Raw genomic sequence first — 22944 nt, 5'->3', positions numbered from 1 at the left:
GCTGTTAAACTTTCAGATGCAGGCTCCAACTCTAAAAGACCTAGAATAAAGGGTGAGCAGGGAAGGCATCCATTTTTGTTTGGAACCCAAGGCCTCTCACATGCTAAGCAAGCACTCTACTACTGAGTCATACCAGCTGCCTTATTTATTCATTTATTTATTTTAGTTGGAGACAAGGTCTTCCTAAGCTTAGCCTCGAACAATTGTAGTGCCTCTAAAAAACAAAACAAAACAAAAAAACAAAAACAAACAATGCTGTGGGAGATCTGGCCCCAATGGCATGGGCCAGCAGAAGAGCTGGCTCTGCCCCTCAGCTGGAAGGGAGGGGTTGATCTCAGCATCCTGCACTGAGCAAATCAGCTACCACCCAGACCCACATCCTGGGCCTTGGATTGACCCACCTTAACATCTTCCCCATCCATCTATGACCTGCTGGAGTGTGAAGGGACTCGTCCTGCAGAACCATAGCCACAGGATCCCCACGACTGACTGGGGCAACAGCGGGATATCCAAGAGGAATTTCAGTGAGGGTCCAGCGATGATGGTGCACCAGAAGCCCGAGGCCTTGGACTTGACTGACAACTTATTTCAATGAATATTTGCAAGTAAAGCTGAGAGGACAAAAGGGTGCGCTGCCTGACACACCGCAGCTCCCAACGCCACTGAGATGAATGAAGAGCAGTTGGAGAGGTAGAAAAGATGGAGGAGCAAGGTGGGTTTTATTTTGTTTTGTTTTTAATTAGTATTTTTTAAAATTTTGTGGGGGGACACTCTGGGCATGAGGGCCAATATGGAGGGACTGGGAAAGGAGGAGGATTGGGATGCATGATGTGAAATTTCCAAAGACTCAATAAAAATTATGTTAATTTAAAAAATACCAAAAAAAAAAAAAACTGGGTATGGAGCCTAGGACCTTGCACATGCTAAGCAAACATTCTGGCACTGGGCTATAGCCTCAGCCCTAAGGAATGTTTTAAGTGTTTACAAACTTCGGATTTGGTGTCCAGAACTAGGTTTCAGCACCAGCTGCGTGCTTTAGCTGCCCTTACAAAAGCTCAGAGCAGAAAAATATCTGACTATCGTCAGGCCTCTATATGAGGGCCCTCTTGCAGTCACCCAGAGGTGCAGAGCTCAGAGATGTCTTCATTCGGGGGAGTAAAAGAACATTAGGGACCTCATGCACTGGCCTTGCGGCAGGCCCATCTGCCAGCAGCTAATTGACCTCTTTTATACATCAGGGAGCTTCCTTGGCCTTTGCTGGCAGTCTTGGTTTTACCTGACTCAGGCTAAACTCTGAAGAGGCAGTTAGAGAGCTATTCAGGTACATCCCTCATGTGTTCAGCTTCTGTGGAGCAGGAGGAGGTGTGGTTTCTCCAGTACTCCCCAGACACTGCGCTGCTTAACCTATTCTGGTCTCCTCATGTGAGGGTTTCAGCAACATCTGTATTGTGACTCACTCAAGTGAAAGCAGAGCTCAAGGTTCTGACAGCTTTTACTGGCCTCCTGCTCAGATTCGTTTTTTGACTAGGAGGACTGAAGATGGCTAGCTTTGCCTGTTAAATGCTGTGCCTTTTGGGCAGTCCAAGGACACAATTCTTTTTGAAGAAGATGGTACGGGAGGATGCAGCAAACTCCAGCTGCCAGCCAGTCCCAGCAAATGATCCACAGAGGAAATGTCTCTTCTCTCAGAGATACCTCCTCTCCTCCTTAGTGCTCCCACAGGCCCCTCCCATTACTCCCAGAGGCTGAGACACAGTCAGTCAAGATCCGAAGAGCTGGTCCTGAAGGATGAAGCACACATTGCAAGTTCAAAGTCAGCCTGGGCCATCGAGTGAAACCTGTCTACAGTTGTTAAGTAATAAAAGGTCTGTGAGTATAGATGAGTAATAGACTTCCTGCCTAAAATGCATAAGGCCCTGGGTTCAATCCCCAATACCATACCCACTCCCCAATCCAAATAAGTGGGCTTCTTACATCCTAGAAAAAGGATATAAGAAATATCAAACCCACAAGAGTTTAGATCCTTAGGAGGAGCCCTTCCAGATATTCAGACGACAATTCAACATTTAGAAGTTTTAGTAAAGTCAGACCACAATATGAAAAAAAATGGTTTTGCTTTTCTCTTTCTTTTTGTATTGGCCAGTTTCTTCTAAACTTAAAAATTAGAACGGCGTGTATTTTTCGAAAGTACAAATCTTCACTTTTTACTTTAAAATCTGCTTTCCGGAAGTCGCTAGCTGGCAACTTCGTGTAATCCTATAATCCACTTGGGCACTGCCCAGGGGTCTTTGGGCAAATTTCTTATCTATCCTCTTTCACGGATAACTAAGCCTGGCTGCATGGGTTGCTGATGTGTTTCAGGGACTAGGAATGACTGGGGAATCAAAAGCCAGGGGAGGTTCTGAAGATGAGTCGGTAAATGCTAGGCCTATAAACCTTTCCCCAATGCCCCATTCTGAGCTGCAAGAAATAAAAGGGAGGCAAAGAGAACTCTAAGAAATAGATAGATACTGCTAACGTGTGTCTGTTTTGTAGATGAGGGGCCTAAGGACCAATTTTGGTCACATGATTACTAACTGGTGCCCCCCTGGAACTAGGATCTAGGTAGACTGGCAGAGGCACATCCTCAACTGTGCATCAAGGTCCTTTGAAAACCCAAAATGTAATAATACATGTACAGGAGTTGTTATGGCTATCTGTTTTGCTGCCATATGGGAGAGGCAGAGAGGCAGGATGGGGCCTCCGAGCTAGAATCTGCTGAAAGGAACGGAGGTGGGGGAGGGGTGCGAATGTGAGAGCGAGGAGTCAGGAAAATCACAGCTCAGCCTCCAGGTTTCAGGCCGCCCCCCCCCCTCCCCGCTTCCTCCCCATTCATCCCTTTGTTACCATCTCTGGGATTCAGTGCCGAGGTTAATAAAGAGCTTCCAGAAAACCCATCATTGTGATTAAAGCCGAGGACTATCTTGCCAGACAGCACTTTGGAGCCAGCCTACCGCCTACTCTGATCCGTCAGTGCACCGAGCAAAGGCTATTAAATGATTACAGGCGCTTCCGGCCCAGGCAGCCAGCTTCCCTGGACTGCTTGCTGCTCCAGGGGTGGGCTGCTGCTTGCTGCTGCTGCTGCTGATCTCGCTGCTGAGGGAAGAGTCTGGTCACCAAAGGCTCAGGGTTTGCATGTGAACATCTAGAGGCTTGCTGCTCAGTGCCACCCCGCCTCTCCCTCTCCGTGGCTGCTTCTGCCACCCGCGCCACAGACACAGTCACTGCCTTCTTTTCAAGCGTCCCTGATTTCCTTTGTGTCTTCTAATTTTGAGCAACCGTCCCTTGCCCCTGCCCCCTCCCCCCTTCAAATCCCCCCCCCCCCGAACTTAGCAAGAGTTTAGAATTATATACATGCTCATTCTGACTAAAGGGAAAAAACAAAACAAAAAAACCACCACCAAACTGCTAAACACTGACTACTGATGTAAACTATGCCCCCCCCGCCCCCCCCCCCCGCCCACCTTGCTTCCCACCTTTACAAGGGTTTGTGAACTGACTGGAGAAGCGCTGCCTCTCAGCCGCTGATCAATTGCACAAACCTAAACCGCAGTTCACAAAACAGGCAGAATCCGAGCCTGAAATCTGAATCCTGTCCTGGATCAGAAAGACAACAGAAAAGGCTGCAACCACCTGGGGACCGACCAACCACGTCCTTCATTTCCTTATGGCTTCTTGATTCTACAGTGGGCCCAGAAAGAATTCCCATAAAAACAAATGTCAGCATGCATTCCCTCGGCTCCCTAAGACTTGAAACTTTGTTACCAGGACACCCAGGCTTAACGCCTAGCTACATGGTGTAAATTATGATGTTCTGTATAGCATCTAATATCTTTGGGCCTCCACTCTCATGTGTAAAACGGGTAATAATAGCAGTTGTTATGAGATTAAATGTATTTCTTCTTAAAGAGCACCTGCCTGGCACAAAGTAAAACCATCATTAGCTCTTTCTTGCTAGTAAGATAGAGTAGCAGGAGATTCACTCATTTATTAAAGGACTATTAAAGGCTCATCATGAGCCAGGCAGTTTATCTGCATATTTTGCATATGTATATTTGACTAATTTTAAGTTACTATAATTAATTAAATTTACTTATATATGGATTTAAATAATTTTTATTTTTCATATAAAAATACCTGGAGGCTTGAATTACAGCAAGTTGATTTGCTCTGAGTCCCAGAGGGATTTGATAATAAAGCTGAAAAATTATACTCTCACTGGCTCTTGGCTCAATAAGGCAATGGTTACTCCTCCGAACACACACGCCTTGGAAAACCTGGGAGTGTGTTGTGTGTGGAAGGGTAGAGTTTCCCTAGATTCGCTGGCCTAGCTCTTGGTCTGGAGGGTAGGTGGGAGGCGGGGCTGCACTTCTGATCAGAAATCAGACTGGGAAAGTGGAAGGCTGATCCCCAGGGGTCACCAGAACTGCCACCCCTGGTGTCTCACTCTCTTTGGGTGGGCCAGCTGATCTGGAAGAAGATTCTATGACTGTCTGGTGCCTTGAGCTACAGCTGGGCTAATTTTCAGTAATCTTGGAGCGGAAGAAAGAAATACAGTTGGCATATTTTTAAAGCCACAGCTCTCGCTTTGTGCCCAAAATAACTCTGCCATTTCTAGGTTAAGAGTATAAAGGCATCACGTGCTCCAAACCCAGATTCAAACATTGGGGTGGCTGGTCTCAAACAAATCCAACTTCTGTCAGTATCCTCCACAACCCAGCCAGGGCTCTAGCTGCCTGTTTTCTCTGTTTTATTTCTTGGTTGCTCAAGTCCTCTAGAAAAAAGAATTTCCCCTGACAGTCTTTCTTCTCCAACATCCCACTCGCCACTCCTCTGTGGAGGCTGACAATTATACCTGAAGGAAACAGAAGGCTGAGAATTCAGGTTCTGCAGGAAGGGTCCTAGATTTGAACTGCAGTCTCATCCCCACAGAAAACCTTGAGCATTCACTGGGCCTCTCAGCACCTGTCTTTTCAGATGCAAAGCATAGCCACCTAACAGTGTTGCTCTCTAACAATATCCAACTAATGGGGTTGTCAGCATTAAAAAGAGACAAGACTCATAAATTACAGAAAATACTGCCTGGCAAGAGAAGACGCTGAAATAAAGGATGGTTATCATTAGCACGTACAGTTCCTTTAGGGCCGCCGTACTGCTGTTAACCTATTTTTGTGGGCAATACTTCCAGGAAATCTCTCTTCCCAGAGGGTCCGCCACTCCTAGGTGTCACTGAGGACCACCCACAGTGAAACTTTCCAGCTTAGAAGTGGTTGGGAAGGAGGGAGGGATTCTTGGGGCCTCTGGAAGAGGCAGCCTGGCTAGACATGGTAGAAAGTACCCTAGATTAGGTATCAAAAGCCATGGATTCAAACATCATCTCCACTACTCTGCTGTCTTCTCTTTTTTCCTATACTATTTTGTTAATGTCGATTTGATGGTTTCTATCTGTAAAATGCATAAAATACCTTCTTCTCAGAAGCTTGATTGCTCACACCACTACATTTATTTATTTACAACAAAATAGCTGTTATATGGCAGGTGTTGGGAACAGGGATATGAATCCGGAAAATGAATATGGACAGGTGTCCTATTCTTGAAGAGTTACAGTACAGTAGGAGAAAAAGGTAAAGCAATGAATTGTTTGTCTGTTTGTTTTTCGAGACATGGTTTCTCTGTGTAACAGCCCTAGCTGTCCTGGAATTTGCTTTGTAGACCAGGCTAGCCTCAAACGCACAGTGATAGGCCTGCCTCTGTTGGGATTAAAGGTGTGCACCATCACACCTCACCAAGTAAATGATTTTTTTTTCCTGTGCTAAGGACCGAACCCAGGGCCAAACCTAGGGCCTTGCGCTTGCTAAGCAAGTGCTCTACCACTGAGCTAAATCCCCAACCCCCAAGTAAATGAATTTTAAGGTAGAGTAGCTGGCATAATGACAGTGCTCGCCTTCCTGGAGACAGTGTGTACAAAACATAAAAACACCACTCAGAATATGGAATGGCCATGCTTCAGTTCCTGTCCTCCTCTCCCTAGATGTGTGGCCTTATGAAACCCTAACTATTTCAAGTTCCTAAGCAGACAAATGGGCATAATGATGGGCTTAATGGACTAAGTGCTTAGGAGAGTATCTGGTACACGGTTTGAACATTGAGTACATTTTAACTATTACTACTGCCGCTTACAAGTTCTCTCCTGAATCCTCCCCTCTCTCTGCTCCAGGGTTCTCAATAGGGAGGCTAAGACTCTTAATGACAGTGTCACTGTGTTCAGTGCCATAGCACAGGCTAGAGGTGGGGTCAGAGGGAAAGGTGTCACAGTTGCTGTACAACCACAGATAAGAGAACACTAAGTTGTTATTTTCATACTCTACTGCCTCACAATCCTACTTCTAGAAATACATCTTACACAGACATTAGTGAAAATGTATAAGACATATGTATAAAAATACATATATTGCATTATTTACAAATGAAGATACCAAAAGGAACCTGGATAAAAATAAATTGAATTTTAGGCCTACAGCTTAATATTATCTGCTTTATTAAAGAATGGAGTAGCTCTATTTATACTGACTTACGTATTTGTTAAACACACAAACATATTTTTAAAAGTATAAAAAAATGCCTGGGCAGTACAGTAGAGCTGACCTTATTGTCAGGGATTCAGGTGAACCGCCCAGAGAACACGAGCATGGGAGATCTGGCTCTGTTGTCCGCCATATGGCAGTATGGGCTCAGGAGCGATCCACCCTCACCCTGCCTCTGCCCCTCCTGCCTATGGCAGGTGGGAGAGCTGGTCCTGGGGTCATAAGAGTGGAAGAACTGGTCCTGCCTCTCACCAGCTGCCTGCACCTCACCTGGGCAACACAAGAGAGATGGCCCTGATGGTGTAGGGGTGGGAGGGCCGACCCTGAGGCCATGAAAGCAGGAGCACTGGCCTGTCCCTTGCTCATCTCTTCAAGGCGTGAACTAGACAGGACAATGCTGGAGAGCCCACCCTGGTGGTGAGGACAAGGGAGAGCTGGTGGAATGATCAACCCTGTAACTACCCAAGCCCAGAACCAAGGTTATGAGTTGGCCCACCCCAACTCACATAAAGGAGCCAGTCCTGTAGACCCAAAGCTGCAGGATCTCCATGACACGGGGAAACAACAGGATCCAAGAAGAGTCCCAGTGAGGGCCCAGTATTGATAGTGTAGCAGAAACCAGGCCAATGATGCTTTGCAAAGAACACTTACAAGTGAAGATACATGGATAGTTTACTGCGTGACTCATTGTGTCACACTACAACGTCCATGACGAGATTGATTTTTCCTTTTTTTAAAATCTCTTTTAAATTTTATTTTATTTTGGGGGTAAGGTTGCAAGAGCAGAGGGTGGATATGAAGGGACTGGGAAATAGAATTAAGATGCATGAGATGAAAGACACAAAGAATTAATAAAAAGAAAGTTAAAAAAGTACACATATGCATAGTTATACACTAATATGCATAATAAATCCCACTTTGATTTATGAAAATGTATACATTATAGAACTAAATAGGTGTTTTCAAGATTTGATAGCGTGACCTCTAATATAAACTACAGACTGTGGGTGATAAGGATGAATCAGTCTAGTTTTATCAGTAGTAACCAATCTAGCACTCTGGAGCAGAGTATCCACAGGGAGGGACACTTGTGCATATGGGAGGAGCACCGCACTTCCTGTTCTGTTTTGCATATGGGAGGGGGCACCATACTTCCTGTTCTGTTTTGCATACGGGAGGGGGCACCGCACTTCCTGTTCTATTTTGCATATGGGAGGGGGCACCGCACTTCCTGTTCTGTTTTGCATATGGGAGGGGGCACCACACTTCCTGTTCTATTTTGTATATGGGAGGGGGCACCACACTTCCTGTTCTATTTTGCATATGGGAGGGGGCACCACACTTCCTGTTCTATTTTGCATATGGGAGGGGGCACCACACTTCCTGTTCTATTTTGCATATGGGAGGGGGGACCACACTTCCTGTTCTGTTTTGCATATGGGAGGGGGCACTGCACTTCCTGTTCTATTTGCATATGGGAGGGGGCACCATACTTCCTGTTCTATTTTGCATATGGGAGGGGGCACTGCACTTCCTGTTCTGTTTTGCATATGGGAGGGGGCACCACACTTCCTGTTCTGTTTTGCATATGGGAGGGGGCACCACACTTCCTGTTCCGTTTTGCATATGGGAGGGGGCACCACACTTCCTGTTCTGTTTTGCATATGGGAGGGGGCACCGCACTTCCTGTTCCTTTTTGCTGTGAACTTCATTGGCTGCGGATGGTGTTGCACATCTGTCATCCCTGCACTCAGGAGGCAGCTTAAAGTCCACCCTGGCTACACGGCAAGTCCTAAGTTAGCCTTGCTACATAAAGAGGTCCTGTATCAAATAAAGAAGCAAAATGTATTCATTGAAAACTATTTGGAGGATGTGCACAAAATTACTAGCTATGACTGCCTCACTGAAGGGGAATGGTTGATAGAATGGCATTTTATGCAAATAGTATGATACTGTTTAATGTTTAATATACATCAATGATTTAAATTTTATCATTAAAACTTTTGTGAGCATTTTGGGAGATAAGCACTATGCTTCTGATAGTACTTGTTACTGCTCAGGTAGAGAATGAGGCATTACTCATTGTTTTAGTTCAGCAGAGATTTGATTTTCATAATTTTTGTTTCATAACTAAATCAAGTAGAAAAAAAGCAAAACAAACACAAGCTCAGCATAGCTCAAAACTCAAGGTCATTATTGTGGATAGTGAAGACCCACGCATGCCCCATAGTGCCTCACGAGGAGGTTGATAAGAAATTAAGAGTCTCAAGATAGTGATTATATGAAAATGAGGACATGACTGCTCCTAGAGATGTGTGAGGAGAAGAATTTTATTCCCGATATGAGGGAGAGAACGGTCAGAGGCATCTGGAAGAGTCCAGACTAAAGCAGACCATGAGAAGAGAGAGAGGGAGAGAGGGAGAGAGGGAGAGAGGAAGAGAAGAAAAAGAAAGCCAAATGGGCAAAGAGGCCAAAAGCCAGCCAAGACAGGAGCCACGAGTGTGCTTGGCCCAACTGGCAGGTTTTTATAAGAATATGAAGCTGGGGGAAGGGAAGGGAAGGCCCTGAGCTGGAGAGGTTTAGGGCAGAGGGGGCAGGGTGAGGAGTGTTGGGAGGGGCCGCGGGTACTCACTGAGCCTACAGGCCCAGAGTGCTTTTTGGTATGCTAATAGACACCACAGTTAGCCCTTTGTCCCAGGTTTCTTAGGCACCTGACAGCGGGTCTTCCTTAAAGCAGGGGCGGGTGAAACCAGCCTAGCCTGGACCTAGATCCCTACAGCTAGCTAGCATCCTCCTCCCGTGACGATCACTTCCGTAAGTGTTCCCGCTCCCTGCCCTACCTGGAAGTGTGTGTGGCACAAACACTCCCCCTACCAACAAAGCAGCCTCTGCCTCCGTGTTTGCTCTTTCAAACTTTCCTTCCCTCCCCGCCCCGTCACACCACAATCTGCGCTTCTCGGAATTTGGCAGCGATCCCAGGCTTCTCTGTTGCTGTGTCACTTCTCAGCCTCAAGCAACCATTTCTAGACGAATAGTGATATCTCTGCATTGAGGACATAAAATGGAGAATCTGTCAGAAGACCACAGTAGCTGGAGGACAGGAGCACGGGAGACCTTCACCGCCGCCGCCGCCGCCGCCACCACCACCACCAACCTGACCTGCGCACTTCAACGGCAGCCATTTAACACGGCAAACGTATTTCCAGTCCTACTTTGTGTGCCGGGCACTGTGCTAACTTAAGAGTTTTAAATTTAGTGAAAAGAGTACTAGCAGCATTTTTTTTTTTGACGCAAAACCATCCAGAGCGATATTCATGCATTATCCAATCTCCCCTCTTTTACATATCATTGCACAGTTTGATGGTACAAAAGCTTTTGGCACTGGGAAGGGCTGCTTCAGTAAACTGCGGTAATATAAAGTCAGCTGTAAACACACCTGCCTTCACTATCTACGCTTCCTCAGATATGAACACCCCAGGTCCCCCTAAATTGATGGAGAACATTCTCAATCCAGTCCTGTGTATTAGTATGGGAGTATGGGGGTGGGTAGGTAATGTTGCATTTGCCTCCCCTCTACTTCCCTTTCTTACAGTTCCTAAACTTGGTTTGTGTCTTAGTTAGGGTTTCTATTGCTGTGATGAAACATCAAGACCAAAAAGCAACTTGGGAAGGAAAGGATCTATTCGGCTTACACTTGCACAGCACTGTTCATTATTGAAGAAAATCAGGACAGGAACTAAAACAGGGCAGGATCCTGGAGGTAGGAACTGATGCAGAAGCCATGGAGGGGTGCTGCTTCCCATGACTTGCTCAGCCTGCTTTCTTATAGAACCCAGGACCATCAGCCCAGGAATGGCACCACCCACAATGGGCTGGGCCCTCCCCATTGATCATTAATCGAGAAAATGCCTTACTGCGGGATCTTGAGGCATTTCCTCAACTGAAGCTCCTTCCTCTCTGATGACTCCAGTTTGTGTCAAGTTGACACACAAAACCAGCCAGTACAGTTTGAGAGAGGAAAAAGGCTTTTCTTCTCAGCTTATTAACTCATCTTGACACCTCACAGGCTGGTATTTGAAGATTTGGAAGAGCTGAGAGAGCTTTAAAGCATTTCCTAAAAAACAAATCCTGGGGCTCTACTGACAGAGAGTAAAACTACCAGTTTTTTTTTTTTTTTCCTTTTAACCAGAGTATTTAAGACCAGTAAAAACTGGCTTCAGTTTGCCTTTCTGATATCACTTCCCTTACACTTTCCTACCCCACCCACCAAGTACAAGATTATTTACTTCTTGTTATTTTTTTTTTCACATACTGTTTACTTTGCCTGGAATCTTCTTCCTCTCTGTATCATACTTTCCATTCTGCTATATATCATATTAAATGCCAAATAAAATCAGACACGGTCTCTAGACTCCCAATTCCATCATCTAGGCTTCCCTACACCCATCATTCATGGCTGTAGAGAAAGGGTTCGTGTCTTGCAAAAATAATTTGGGGATCCTCTCAGAGAAGATAGATGAACTCACTCGACTTACATGAAGTTTGTACTGAGTACAACAGAGTCAGGCATTCTGAGTGCCCAGCATCACATTGGCCCCACCCATGTACCACAGGGCTGTTCATACCAAACAACACTATCACATTTCTATCTTACTTTTCACACTTCTCTTCTCCATGACTAATTACGAGGAAAGAACTGTTACACATTTAATATTTTAATCGTATCAGCTGGGTGAGAGCCCACTCTGATGTAAGGGCTTAATTAATGGCTGATGGTTCTACAGAAGGTCCCAACCAAACTCAATATTGAAACCAAGCCAAGAGAAGCACCTCTGGCAATAAGGAGGTATTTCACTCCATCTGTGTGGGATGGATGGAAACGGGGGGTGGGGGGGGTGGGGGGGGTGGAAAGAGAGAACAGTAGTAAATGGGGGCTTTCAGAAGGAGAGCTGATGCTGGTGAACAGCTATGGAATCACAACAACCTGCCTGGGCCGTGGTTTGTGTCAAGATTTTCCTAGTGCCTTTCAAATCACAGCCACTTAGAGGCGATTATCCTGGAGGCAAGGTTGTGACCCTGGGTGAGAAAGATCACACAAGTTAATGTAGACCTCCAAAACCCTAGATTCAAAGATAACACACCAAAAAAACCATCCTCCCGAAAGAAATTTCCCAGAGGCAATTATGTGGAATCAACTTATTCTTCGTCTAACAGAAAGAAATTGAAGTGACACCGGCCACTGACTAAGGAGTCCCACGACAGCAGACCTCAGGGAGAGCACTGGACGACATCTCAGGCCGCCTCACAGGTGTTGGGAATCTCTGCTCAGGCCCTACTCCTCCCACTCCACCGAGGGTCTGCTCTTCCCCTGGAGAGGCTCAAGACCACACCTACAGGGTATTTAAGACACAGTCCCTAGACCTGCTTTCTTCCCCCAAGAATAACCCAGGGGTGCTTTGCTCAGTTAACCTGGACTCTTAATTCGGCCTGATCTGATTTATTGCATCGGCGGAGAAAGTCAATATTGGGGTATGGAAGCCTTTCAACAGGAGATGCTGCCCCTGAGGAGGCTCTCTCATGGACCCCAAGGCCTCATCTCCATCCTCAGGGCGAGGGTAGCATGATGAAGAGTGCAGAGAGGCTTTGGAAGTGCCTTGCCTGTTGCATCTCAGGAGGAAGCGGCTGTCAACCCAGGTTCTTGTGCAAGGTACACACCTAAGAAGCCAACAAACCCTGGGGTACAGATGCACCCGGAGCACTAGGCCCAAGTCACCCCACTCCTGTCTCTAATGTAGGGACCGAACCAGCTTTGGGGAAAACCTGGGAAGATAAAGAACACTGGCTAAAGTGCTTCCCGCTCCTCAAGCCCCCAGTGCACACACACATATGGATCAGGCTCTTACTTCTCCTCTTCTATTCTTCAAGTAAGTCCTGATTATACATTTAGTCTCTTCTTCCTAGGCACAGATGGTGGAAGCAGAGAAGACAGGGCACTGACTGTTTCCTGGCATCTCTTTGTGGACAGTGACTATTTTTAGCAGCTACCACACCCCATGATTACTCTTCCAGAGGAGCTTTCGAATGATTTGGGGTATGTCTTCTCCTGCCTCTCCCCAATCCTTAGAACAAGGTTCTTAAGCCAGGTCACAGCAGTCAGTCTTAGGGCTTCACATGCTAATGTAGTGGGCCAGGTCACAGCAGTCAGTCTTAGGGCTTAACATGCTAATGTAGTGGGAACTATTCCCTGACTGCTGTCCACAGAGAGGGGGATGATCACCAGATGGACTCTTCTATCCTTTGGGTGATGTGCTCGGGAAAGAACTAAGGAGGAAAAGACGTTTACTTCTACTCCTTTGTTTACTGTTCCTAGGAAATAACTGTTTATCCGCTTGGGGAGGAGGGAGAATGGAAAGCCTGATTTTAAATGGATTGTGTCAAGTATCAAGAGTCACTATCTACTCACAATATACCTTACCTAAATTCTCCTTCTCTAATCTCCCCAACTTGTACTGAGCAAACCATCGACCAGGATAGCTCTCTCTTCCCACCAGGGAGACAGATAACATTTTTTATTTTCATCCCTATTATTTTGGAAAGAGAAGGCCCTGGTAACATTCTTCAGACTATCTTTGCCAATAATAACCATACTAACTTCGATCATTCAGCTCCTTGCATTTGTTTTTAAACACTGTATCTATTTATTTTATTTACTATTGTGTATCTGATATGGGGGAAGCGCACATTTCACGGTGAGCATATGGAAGTCAAAGAACAACTTTGTGCAGTTGGTTCTCGCCTTCCACTTTCAGGTGGGTCCCGGGAATCGAACTCAGGCTGTCAGGCTTGCAAGGTAGGCACTTCGCCTGCTAAGCCATCACACCAGCCTTGTATCTGTTCTTAATTAGTTAAGATTGGGAGAGGAAAGTCGATTAATTAGTCTCAACTAGAATTAGGGAAATTCGTAGCTTTCAAAAAGGATTTAAAGTCTAATCTGTAATTACTATACTCCCTTCAAGTTTCTAATATGTACCTTAATTTACCTCTACCTTTGTTAAACTGTCAACACGCACGCACGCATGCACGCACGCACAGCCACCTCTCCCTGAACACCAAAGACCCCGTGGTAGGGAAAAAGATGTGTCCCTCTCTCAAAGGGGTCCATATCCTAATTTCCAGGACATGTGAATATATTATAGTGCATGATAAAAGCGATCTTAATCATACATGATTAAAGATCTTAAGATAGATTATACTGGATTAGCTAGGCGAGCTCAGTGCATTTACGTCCTTAGAAATTAAAGAGAAAGATTTACAGGTGCTACATTGCTGGCTTTGAAGCTGAAACAAGGGCCCAAAAGCTTAGAAATTCAGGCAGTCTTTAAAAGCTGGAAAGTATAAAAACCTGGGTCCTCTTATTTATTCTTCTAATGACTTTTGAAACAGTGCCATGCTATGCCACCCACACAGGCCTAGAACCCCACATCTTCCCTCCTAAGCCTCTGAATTGTTAGCATTACGTGTTGGAATTACAGCTATGAGCCTCCATGCCCAGCTTTCAGGGGTTCTTCTAGAGAGCCTCTAAAAGAAATGTAGCCCTTCCAGCTCCACTATTTTAGCCAGGGAAGCCTAGTTTGGGCTTCTAATCTTCAAAACTATATGATAATCAAGTTACATTGTTTTAAACTACCTATTTGTGTTCATTTGTTATGGTGGTCTTTGGATATAGGGGTGTAATTTGTACCCTAAGGCAGAATGATGCTGTTACAAGTAACTAAAAATGTAAAAGGGGTTTTGGAATTGGGCAATGGGTAAAGACTAGAAGAATTTTGAGAGATGGGATAGAAAGGACCTCAACAACTTAGACAGACTGATAATAGAAATGGATATTAATTATTCTGCTAGAGAAGACCTATAAAGATACAGAATACATGACAAACTAATCATATATTTCTTAGAGAATACCTAAATTGTTGGGAACATACTATTCATGCAAATATGGACATTAGAGGCGCTTGGGAGGGTACTCAGATGGAAAGATGAAACATGTCATTGGCAATTAAAGGGAAGTGTGCCCTTGCTTTGAGCATCTGGAACACACCATGATTTAGCTCCATTTGGGACTTTGACTTCCAAAACTGTAAGATAATAGTCTGTGATATCTGAAGTCACAGAATTTATGTTAACTTGAGATAGCAGTAACATGAAACCAGTGCAGGCAACTGGCCTAGAGCTCAGACAAGGAAACCATCCACGTATTCTCCTCACCTGCCGTGGGGACAATGTGACAGAAACAGGTAAGTGAATGGGGTTTGGCAGTAGGAACACGTGGGCTGAAATGCTCCTGTGGCACTGGATTCATTAATGAACTCAACAAAATTTTCTTAAGCATTGGGGGGGGGGTGTTACTTGACACTGAGCGTATAAAAGTGGAACAAAATACTTTCATCAGCTGTGTGATGTGAGGAAGTCACTGACTTTGGACAAGCCTCTGCTTCCTTCTCTGAAACATGGGAATGATAAGGTACTTCTCTCTTAAAGCTGTGTAAGGACTGGGGAGGAAAGCTCAGTTGGTAAAGTGCTTGTCTTACATGCACAAAGACATAAGTTTGATCCCCAGACCGATGTTTTTAAAAAGAGTCAAGCATGGTGTTGCATGCTTATAATCCTCACACTGAGGAGGCAGACATATTGATCCTTAGAACTTGCTGGCCAGTGAGAGACTGTTTCTCTAAATAAAGGTGGAAAGCACATGAGGAATGACACGTGAGGTTGTCCTCTGACCTCCACATGCGCATACACACACACACACACACACACACACACACACACACACACACACACACACACACACAGTCAAAGACCCTGCTACTAATACGTTCACTGGGAAAATCTCCCTAGAGCTGTTTCTGTGGTTTAGGGTTATTGGGGCTTGTTGTTTATTTCGTTTTGTTTTCTAAGAAGAGGGGTGGGAATACATTCAGTTGGCAGAGCACTTGCCTTGCACACGCAAGGTGCTGAGTTCTATATCTAGTCCTGGGAGGAGGTAAGGAACAGCCCTCCTAGTAGACTTTAGCTAAAAAAAGGAAATTCTGTACTCTGTAGCTCATCATCAAACTTACAGACTCAAATGGGTCTTCCTCAGAATTGTTTACACACCTAGTGATCTTGTTCCTCTCCCCCAAATCTAGACTCTCTTCATACAGGTTGGTGAGTGAGCATCTACTCTAAGTTGCTCACACTTTCAGTGGCTTTAGGGTATTCATCTGATTCCAGGTGATTATGGGAACAGACATGGGAGAGATACGTTCTTAAGCAAATGTTATCTACATTGTAGAGTAAAAAACAAAAATACAGAAGAGAAGGCCTAGAGACTATCACTTCATTACTTAGTTTTAGCCTAGCATGTCATGGGAACAACAATTCTGGACACAGGATAGGCTTTCATTGGACATAAACTCTATCTGTTGAATTTTCTTGAATTGTCAATATTGACCTTGCTTGTTTAGATTTTTGTCTACAGAGCAACCCTCACTCATTTTTAAGTCTTTTTTTTTTAAACGTGATGAAACTTGTGATCTATAGACTGAGGGTTTGGGATACAGCAGGTAAGAGATACGACTCTAGTAATAACAAACTTCTCATTGTCTCTTTTCTCTTGTGGACCCAAATCTGGCCACCCAAAGCTACTTCTCCATACCTCAAATTTCAGTGGTTACACCCCTTGGGTATATTCTCTACAAAGCTCTCAATTTCCTGTTTAAACAGGAACCCAAACATTTCTTTTTCTGGATTTCCTTTGGTAAAATCACCTCTAGTACTGGCTCCTTCCATCTTTTTCTGGTCCTCTCCCTAGAAGGCAGACAAGACTGATGCTGAGGCAATGCGTGGCTCAGAAGGTAGGTTAGAGTAGAGCAGCATCTATCGTGGCTTCCCACCCTTTTATTGATTGACAGCAATAAGACTTCGAGTGCCCAGGCTGAGAAAGCCCCTTCTACAATCCACATGCTCATTTCCAGCTCTCAGAATCCCAATGACCCTTCCCTAGAGACCCCTGGTCTACAGCCAATGTTTGACCTGAATATGTTTCTCCAGATTAGGCAGTGACCTTCTCAACTGCAAAGCCAACTGCTTCTGGGAAGATGAATTTTTCAAATTCCTTTGGCTGACTATCTCCAAAAATTCTTGCCATAAAAGTCCCTTGCTATCACCAAGGCAGGCTTTAGTTTGTAGCTTGCCAGTGTGAGTGAAGCCAAGGGCAAGACTCTCAGGAACTACTATGCTTAAAGCCATTCCAAATTGTCATGATAATTCTGCAGTAAATCTGTCAGAAGCAGAGCATCCTTGTTCAAGTGCCTTCCAAATAATAGTTCCCAGACCCCTAATCTAAACAATCCTAGTAATCTTCCTCAGAGAAGGAAGTGCAGACTCCACCCTCCATTTCCCCTTCCCCACCAAGCTCTCAAACAGCAGCCTGTTGTCTTTAGTCTTTGAGCTGAGTCAAGTGGGAAAAGCGGTGAAATTCTCTCTTTCTTAGGCTCTTCACAACATTAGGATCTCCCAAGCAGAAATCTGACTCTGGCTGTTGATAAAGGGCTTTTAAAAAGTCAACAAAGCCAGCAAAAGTGCATTACAAGAATCAGAAGAGTATTTCAGAAATCCCGTTTCATGCTTCTTTTTTTTTTTTTTTTTTTTTTGAGATTGGATCTTGCTATATACTTTGGCCTGAAACTCAGTATATAGACCAGGCCAGCCTTGAACTCCTGAATGCTGCGATTACATGTGTGTATCATCACAGCTGGGTCCACAAAACCATTGAACAAAAGAATAAAATGTATGATTTTTTTTTTCAAAACATAGTCAAAAGTTGTCAGGAAGAAGTTCCTCAGGGACCATACTCTATTGTTCCAATGTAGTCAAGACATTAAATGGATCAATGATAAGTAGAGAAACTATAATGAGGTTCTATTTCTTGCCCAGCATTAGCCTGTGTCTTTGCATCTGTGGGGTCTGAAGAAAGCAGCAACCTTGGGAAACAATTATTGATGTCTGTCTCTCCTCACTGTGTGTATCCTCAAAATGTGTGCCAAGAAGCACACGTGAGTGCATACGAGGTTGGGTGATTTCCGAAGTCTTAGAGTCTTCATTTTGAGGCCACTGAAAAGGAAGGAGTTCTTTCTGTGCATGTCAGGGTTCCAACTCTGCCTATATTTTGCCTTGAGTTACCAATCCTGGAAAAATTGGTATACAGGAAGTGTACAGAAAACACATGGGGCATAGAACTACCACAGAAGCTATTTACTATACAAAAAAAAAATTTCACAACACCAAAACATTCTCAACTCCAACCTTTAACCTACATAGTCAATAAAATGGAAGATGCAGAGTGTCCCTCTAAGTAGGAGATGAAGAAAGGACACATAAACAGAGGCAGCAAAGCTTCCTGGCTTCTCCTGGGTTAATTCTTTTTCCCATGTCACCTTGATTCCATCCTGCAGGCCAGGCCAGAACAAGCACATCTTTGTGTATCATGAGCTACATAGAGAACTCCACCCCAAGCATAAGGGGCTTCGCACCCCCAGACAGTGAAATTGCATCTTCCAAGTGTTCGCTTTCCCCAGCTAAAGATCACTCCAAGGAGCTCTTTTCCTGGACTGTCAAATGGAAGGTGACAGTGGAGGACACAGAGAGGAGCTGCCCCACTCACAAGATCCCTGAACTCATTTTTCTTTTATCCTAATAAGGACATGTACACACCTACCAGGACCGGCATTGCCATGGCAACAGCTGAAGGCCAGGGTGAGCAGGTTAGTGGAACAGCATGCTTTCTAAATTCTTCCCCAAGGCCCTGAGGCTGCACTCACTCCTGAGACGTAAAAGATGTTGACAGTGTTCCTAAATGGACTCCAAAAGAACTTACAGGACATAGTTTCTTTGGGAGGACTGGTTAAAGATGGAGTCTTTCCTTGAGGATTTAGCACGGTAAGAAAGGCAAAAATCTCTAAACTGAATAAGAGCTTGGATCTCCCTATAAAACTAGGACACATAACCATGTCCACTTCCCACAGCGTAAAGAGATGTGACAAACCAGGACAAAAGCAATCCTACAAGGAAATAGACAAGCAGTTAAATAAAACCTCAGTAGCACAGCCTCCCGAAGAGTCTACTCAGAGAAACTCCAAATTTTGAAGGTAAAGAAAGGATAGATTCATCTCTTTTATGAGAAATCACAAAAGGTCTGTTTATTACTAAATGTTTTTCTTTGGACTCTTCACTATTGTGAGTACTATGTCATTTAATTCTAATGACTTCCTAAGGAAGACACTACTCTTATGTCCATTTTACTGAAAAAGAAACTGAGCATAGAAAGGTCCTGGGGATATACAGCAACTGAGTGGCCCAGAAAAAAAAATCCAAGGAAGGTTGCTCTGAGTCTGGAGCTTGAGCAATTGAGTTTAGCAATTATCTTTGGGGTCTGGGAAAATCCCCTGCTTCCCACAAGAATCATAAACAAATAGCTTCCTCATAGTTTCCGCGCCTCTAAACATACTAGGTGGCAACAGAAATACTTACTATAGCCCAGTTCATTTTTGCTGTTATTGATTTGTGATTTTGGTACTGGGGATTGAGACCAGGACTTCCCACATCACAGGTAAATGCTCTAAAACTGAGTTATAGTCTAGTGCTCTTTTCACTTTTCATTTTGAGACTGTCTTATTAAGTTGTCCAGGTTGGCTTTGAACTTGCAATCCCCCGGGGCAGCCCCCTGAGTAGGGCAGGTTGCAGACCTGAATCATCAAACCCACTTCTAGACCAGTTCCTAAATTTTAGGGTGCATTGAGAACACATGGAGGGCTCGTCTGAACACTCGGCCTTCCTAACAAATTCCTGGATGTTGTTGGTACTTTACCCCGGGAACTACACTTTGAGAACCACTGTCTAGTATCCGAGTTCTCTAGCTAAGCCTCGGTGCCTTAGAGCCTATCCCACCCAATTAATCTTTCACTGTTTAGTCCCAGGTCCTCCGGGGGCCTTGCTTCACAGGCTATAATGTTATCTTTGGCAGTGCTGTGTGCCTTGGAATTCCCCGAGCTCTTTTGATAAATAGAGAGAACGGTTATTATCCCTGTTATCCCTGGGGGATGGACTCCAGGACCATCACAGACACCCAAATCAGTTGATGTTCAAATCACATAGAAAATGGTGCAGTGATTGCCTGTAATATCACAGTCCTCCTGTGTACTTTATATCATCTCCAGATGAGTGGTAATGCCTAATACAATGAAAATGCGATGCACATTTTTACCTTGTACTACTTAGGAAGGAGCGACAAGAAAAGAAAATGCCTGTGTGTGTCTGGTACAGATGCATCTTTACCATATAGTTTCTATTTGTGGTTGCTTGACTCCATGGATGAAGAACTTGAAGATTCAGTTGGGTTTCCCACTCTAAAATGTTGTTACTGTTGTTTAGTGGGTTGTCATTGTTGTTTGTTTGAAATGGATTTTTTTTTTTTTTTTTTTTTTTTAGAGAAAGAGTCTCCCATGTAGATTATGTTGGTCTCAACTTGAGATCCCGCTACATCAGGCTCCCCTGCACTGTCACACCCAGTCTGCACATATCTGGCAGGTCTTCAGATTCTATGAACCTTGAAGAACCAACAGGCAAGGGCGGCCTGATCCACTGCAGACAGCCAAACCAGTCTCCTGGCAAGCAGGGACCATCTTTTCTAGAATCTCTTGGGAGTTCCTCTGGGAATTAATCACAAGAGAATATTCATTAAGACTTTTTCAGGGCATTCACCTAGACAAAGTTAAAAAGTTGTAACACCTGTCCATGTCTGGCCCTTTAATATCCCTCTCTCTAAAACACATTCCCTCATCCTTGCAGGGGCTGTAACTGTATTTTGTGCATTCACTGTTTAGCTAATTTTCTCTGTGCTCAGTCTCATGGGAAGCTGGGGGGAAATAAGGAGGCATGTGATCCAGTTCTGCTTACATAAAAGGCAAGGCTGGACAACAGGGGCCAGTAATCAGAATTAACCAATTTAATGCCTGACTTGTTTATCCCATAGAGAACATCACCTATGATGCCTCCATTGATCCCTTCAGAATATAGCTTCTTTATCCTAGGCTTCTGCAGACTGTGAAATTAAATGAACACCTTACCAACAAAGCAGAAGAATTAAAAGGGAAAGCAACTCCAAGAAGCACACACATGAATAAGGAGCAGGGCGCAGCAGGTCCAGGTTCCTTTATGCCTATGGTCACGGCCACTGCCGGTGTTGGTGTGAAAAGAGCAGTTAGTGGCAAGGCACAAGAAGAGCTCAGACACATGTGTAAGGGGCGAGAAGCACAAGAAATGAACCTTCTAGAAGCAACTGCACCTTCACCATGAAGCACTAAGAATGACGAGATCAGCAAAAAGGAGGATTTGAAAACCAACTTTGAAGAAGCATTTTCCTTTTCTTCAGGGAACAATGAAGAAACCCTCCTCACCCCACATCCAGAAGGATGACTGGACTGTATAGATGTGTGAATGACCCACGTAACCTCAAAGGACCTGTATCTAGGCCTACAAATGAAGACTATTGAATTCTAACCAAGAAGTTGGAAGTCAAAGCCAGATAAGTAGATTACACAGTGCATAAGTATTTTCCCCAAAAAAGGGGTAAATAGACTACTGGGGCATTGATGCCACATGTCAACTACTGTGTTCAGCCCTTCTTTTTCTTTTCATTCTCATGACAAGCCAATAACAAAGGCGTTATTATGCTCAACTTAGAGAAAGAACAATTTAAATGATAAGCATTTAAGAACTTTGTCTATGTGCATTCAGTAAGTAAGCTTGGCATTGGAATTCAGCTCAGCTCTCACTCTCAATTATAATATAATCTTAATCTTTACACCATTCCTCTCCAAACAACAAAAAATACACTTTGAGTTCTAATGCCCCAAAGTACAAAGGACAGGGCAGAAGGCAGAGGGAGAACCCTTTTAACTTCATGTAATTGTTGTGGGGACATTTCATAAAGCATGGTTAGGTCACCACGGAGTAATTGGAAAATGTGAGCTCTACCCAGTCCATAAGGGCTATGAGTCATGTGCCAGCAGCCAGCAAGGAAGCAGAGCCATGGAAACTCATCATCTATCTCCATCAAAAATATGGATCATGGATAGTTGGGCTCGATGATCTCCAGGCTCCACCCCTTCCTAAGAAGCTGTTGGCAGTGGATAGATGATAGGAGAGAGAGAAAAGAATTTTTTGAGGATGTGGCAACTGGTAGGTTTCCCGTTCTCCAGTGCATGGCCCTACACACGTGCACAGAAGGGCGGCACTAACTGGCTATCAAAGCAAATGACCCGAAGTTAGGAGAGGATGTGTTGGGGAGATATAAGGAAAGTTGGAAGGGGTAAATGGGGATTAGATACAATCATATTTCATTGTATACTTGTATGAAATGCTCAAATAAAAAAATAAAGAAAAATAATATTATGCATTAGGAACATATATTCCCAACATCCGTTTGAATCTGAAGGAGAAACCTGGGTCTCAAACAGGAAATAATCCATAAATGTTCCCATTTCACATGTGTCTAGATATTTACACCAACCAATGTCATTCATGAGAAGATACATGTAAACCTAGTTCTAGCTCACCAAACTAACCTATGTCTCCATGACAATAAGACTAACCCCAAAGGAAGGGAGGGTAACCAGGCATGACTTCATGTGTAACTTTGAGTAGCTCTGACATGTCTAGGTGTCTCTTCACCCTACAACATTTAGTATTCTGCGAACATACTCCTCCCTCCCTTGTTCATTGGCACTGAGATTACCGATTTGTTCAACGGACTCTTTCATGTTCTTATCCTTGCCATCTGGCAATATTAGCTGTCTAATAAGTTGCTTCAACTTGTGCATTTCTGACAAATCGTACTTTTAGTTGACTTGTGAGAACACTCATAAATAGCAAATGCTGCTTGATTAGAATAAATGAAAGTCCTTAGAGTTGCCAGCAAAAAATAGGCCTTAACTGCACATGCTATTCAGCCTAATCATTTGAAAGGCATCTGGTTATTTTTAGAAAGAAGTCCTCACATATACCTTCTTATGTCATCTGTTATGTATATGTGCATGTATTCATTTTAATCTGGGTGGATTCTTACAAGGCAGCCTGTTTTGCAGCCATGTTACATACACCTAGATACACTTGTGTTTGAACCCTATCTCTGTTACTCAGAAGCTGTGTGAATGCGGGCTCATTCCTGAACTTCTGTTTCTTCAGTCTTTAAAATGAAAATAGGTGCAATAAGTTCTTGGTT

General features: G+C 44.2%; 1 protein-coding gene across 14 annotated transcripts in view; it reads right to left on the bottom strand.

Moving 5' to 3' along the window:
- The window catches only part of LOC102915851 (protocadherin alpha-C2), a 261085-nt gene that overhangs the window by 9812 nt on the left and 228329 nt on the right, over window positions 1–22944 (bottom strand). Inside the window, exon 4 of one of the 14 annotated variants that reach the window (XM_076555034.1) lies at window positions 9159–9666. The exons of the other annotated variants lie outside the window; for them this stretch is intronic. Within the exon in view, the coding sequence (XP_076411149.1) occupies window positions 9647–9666 (20 nt within the window). The 3' untranslated portion in view covers window positions 9159–9646. Of the gene's footprint in view, window positions 1–9158; window positions 9667–22944 lie in introns of those variants that run through there. 14 annotated transcript variants of the gene reach the window in all.

This window comes from Peromyscus maniculatus, chromosome 19 (assembly GCF_049852395.1).
Source record: "Peromyscus maniculatus bairdii isolate BWxNUB_F1_BW_parent chromosome 19, HU_Pman_BW_mat_3.1, whole genome shotgun sequence".
Taxonomy (NCBI): Eukaryota; Metazoa; Chordata; class Mammalia; order Rodentia; family Cricetidae; genus Peromyscus; species Peromyscus maniculatus.
This window is presented reverse-complemented; position numbering and strand designations above follow the sequence as displayed.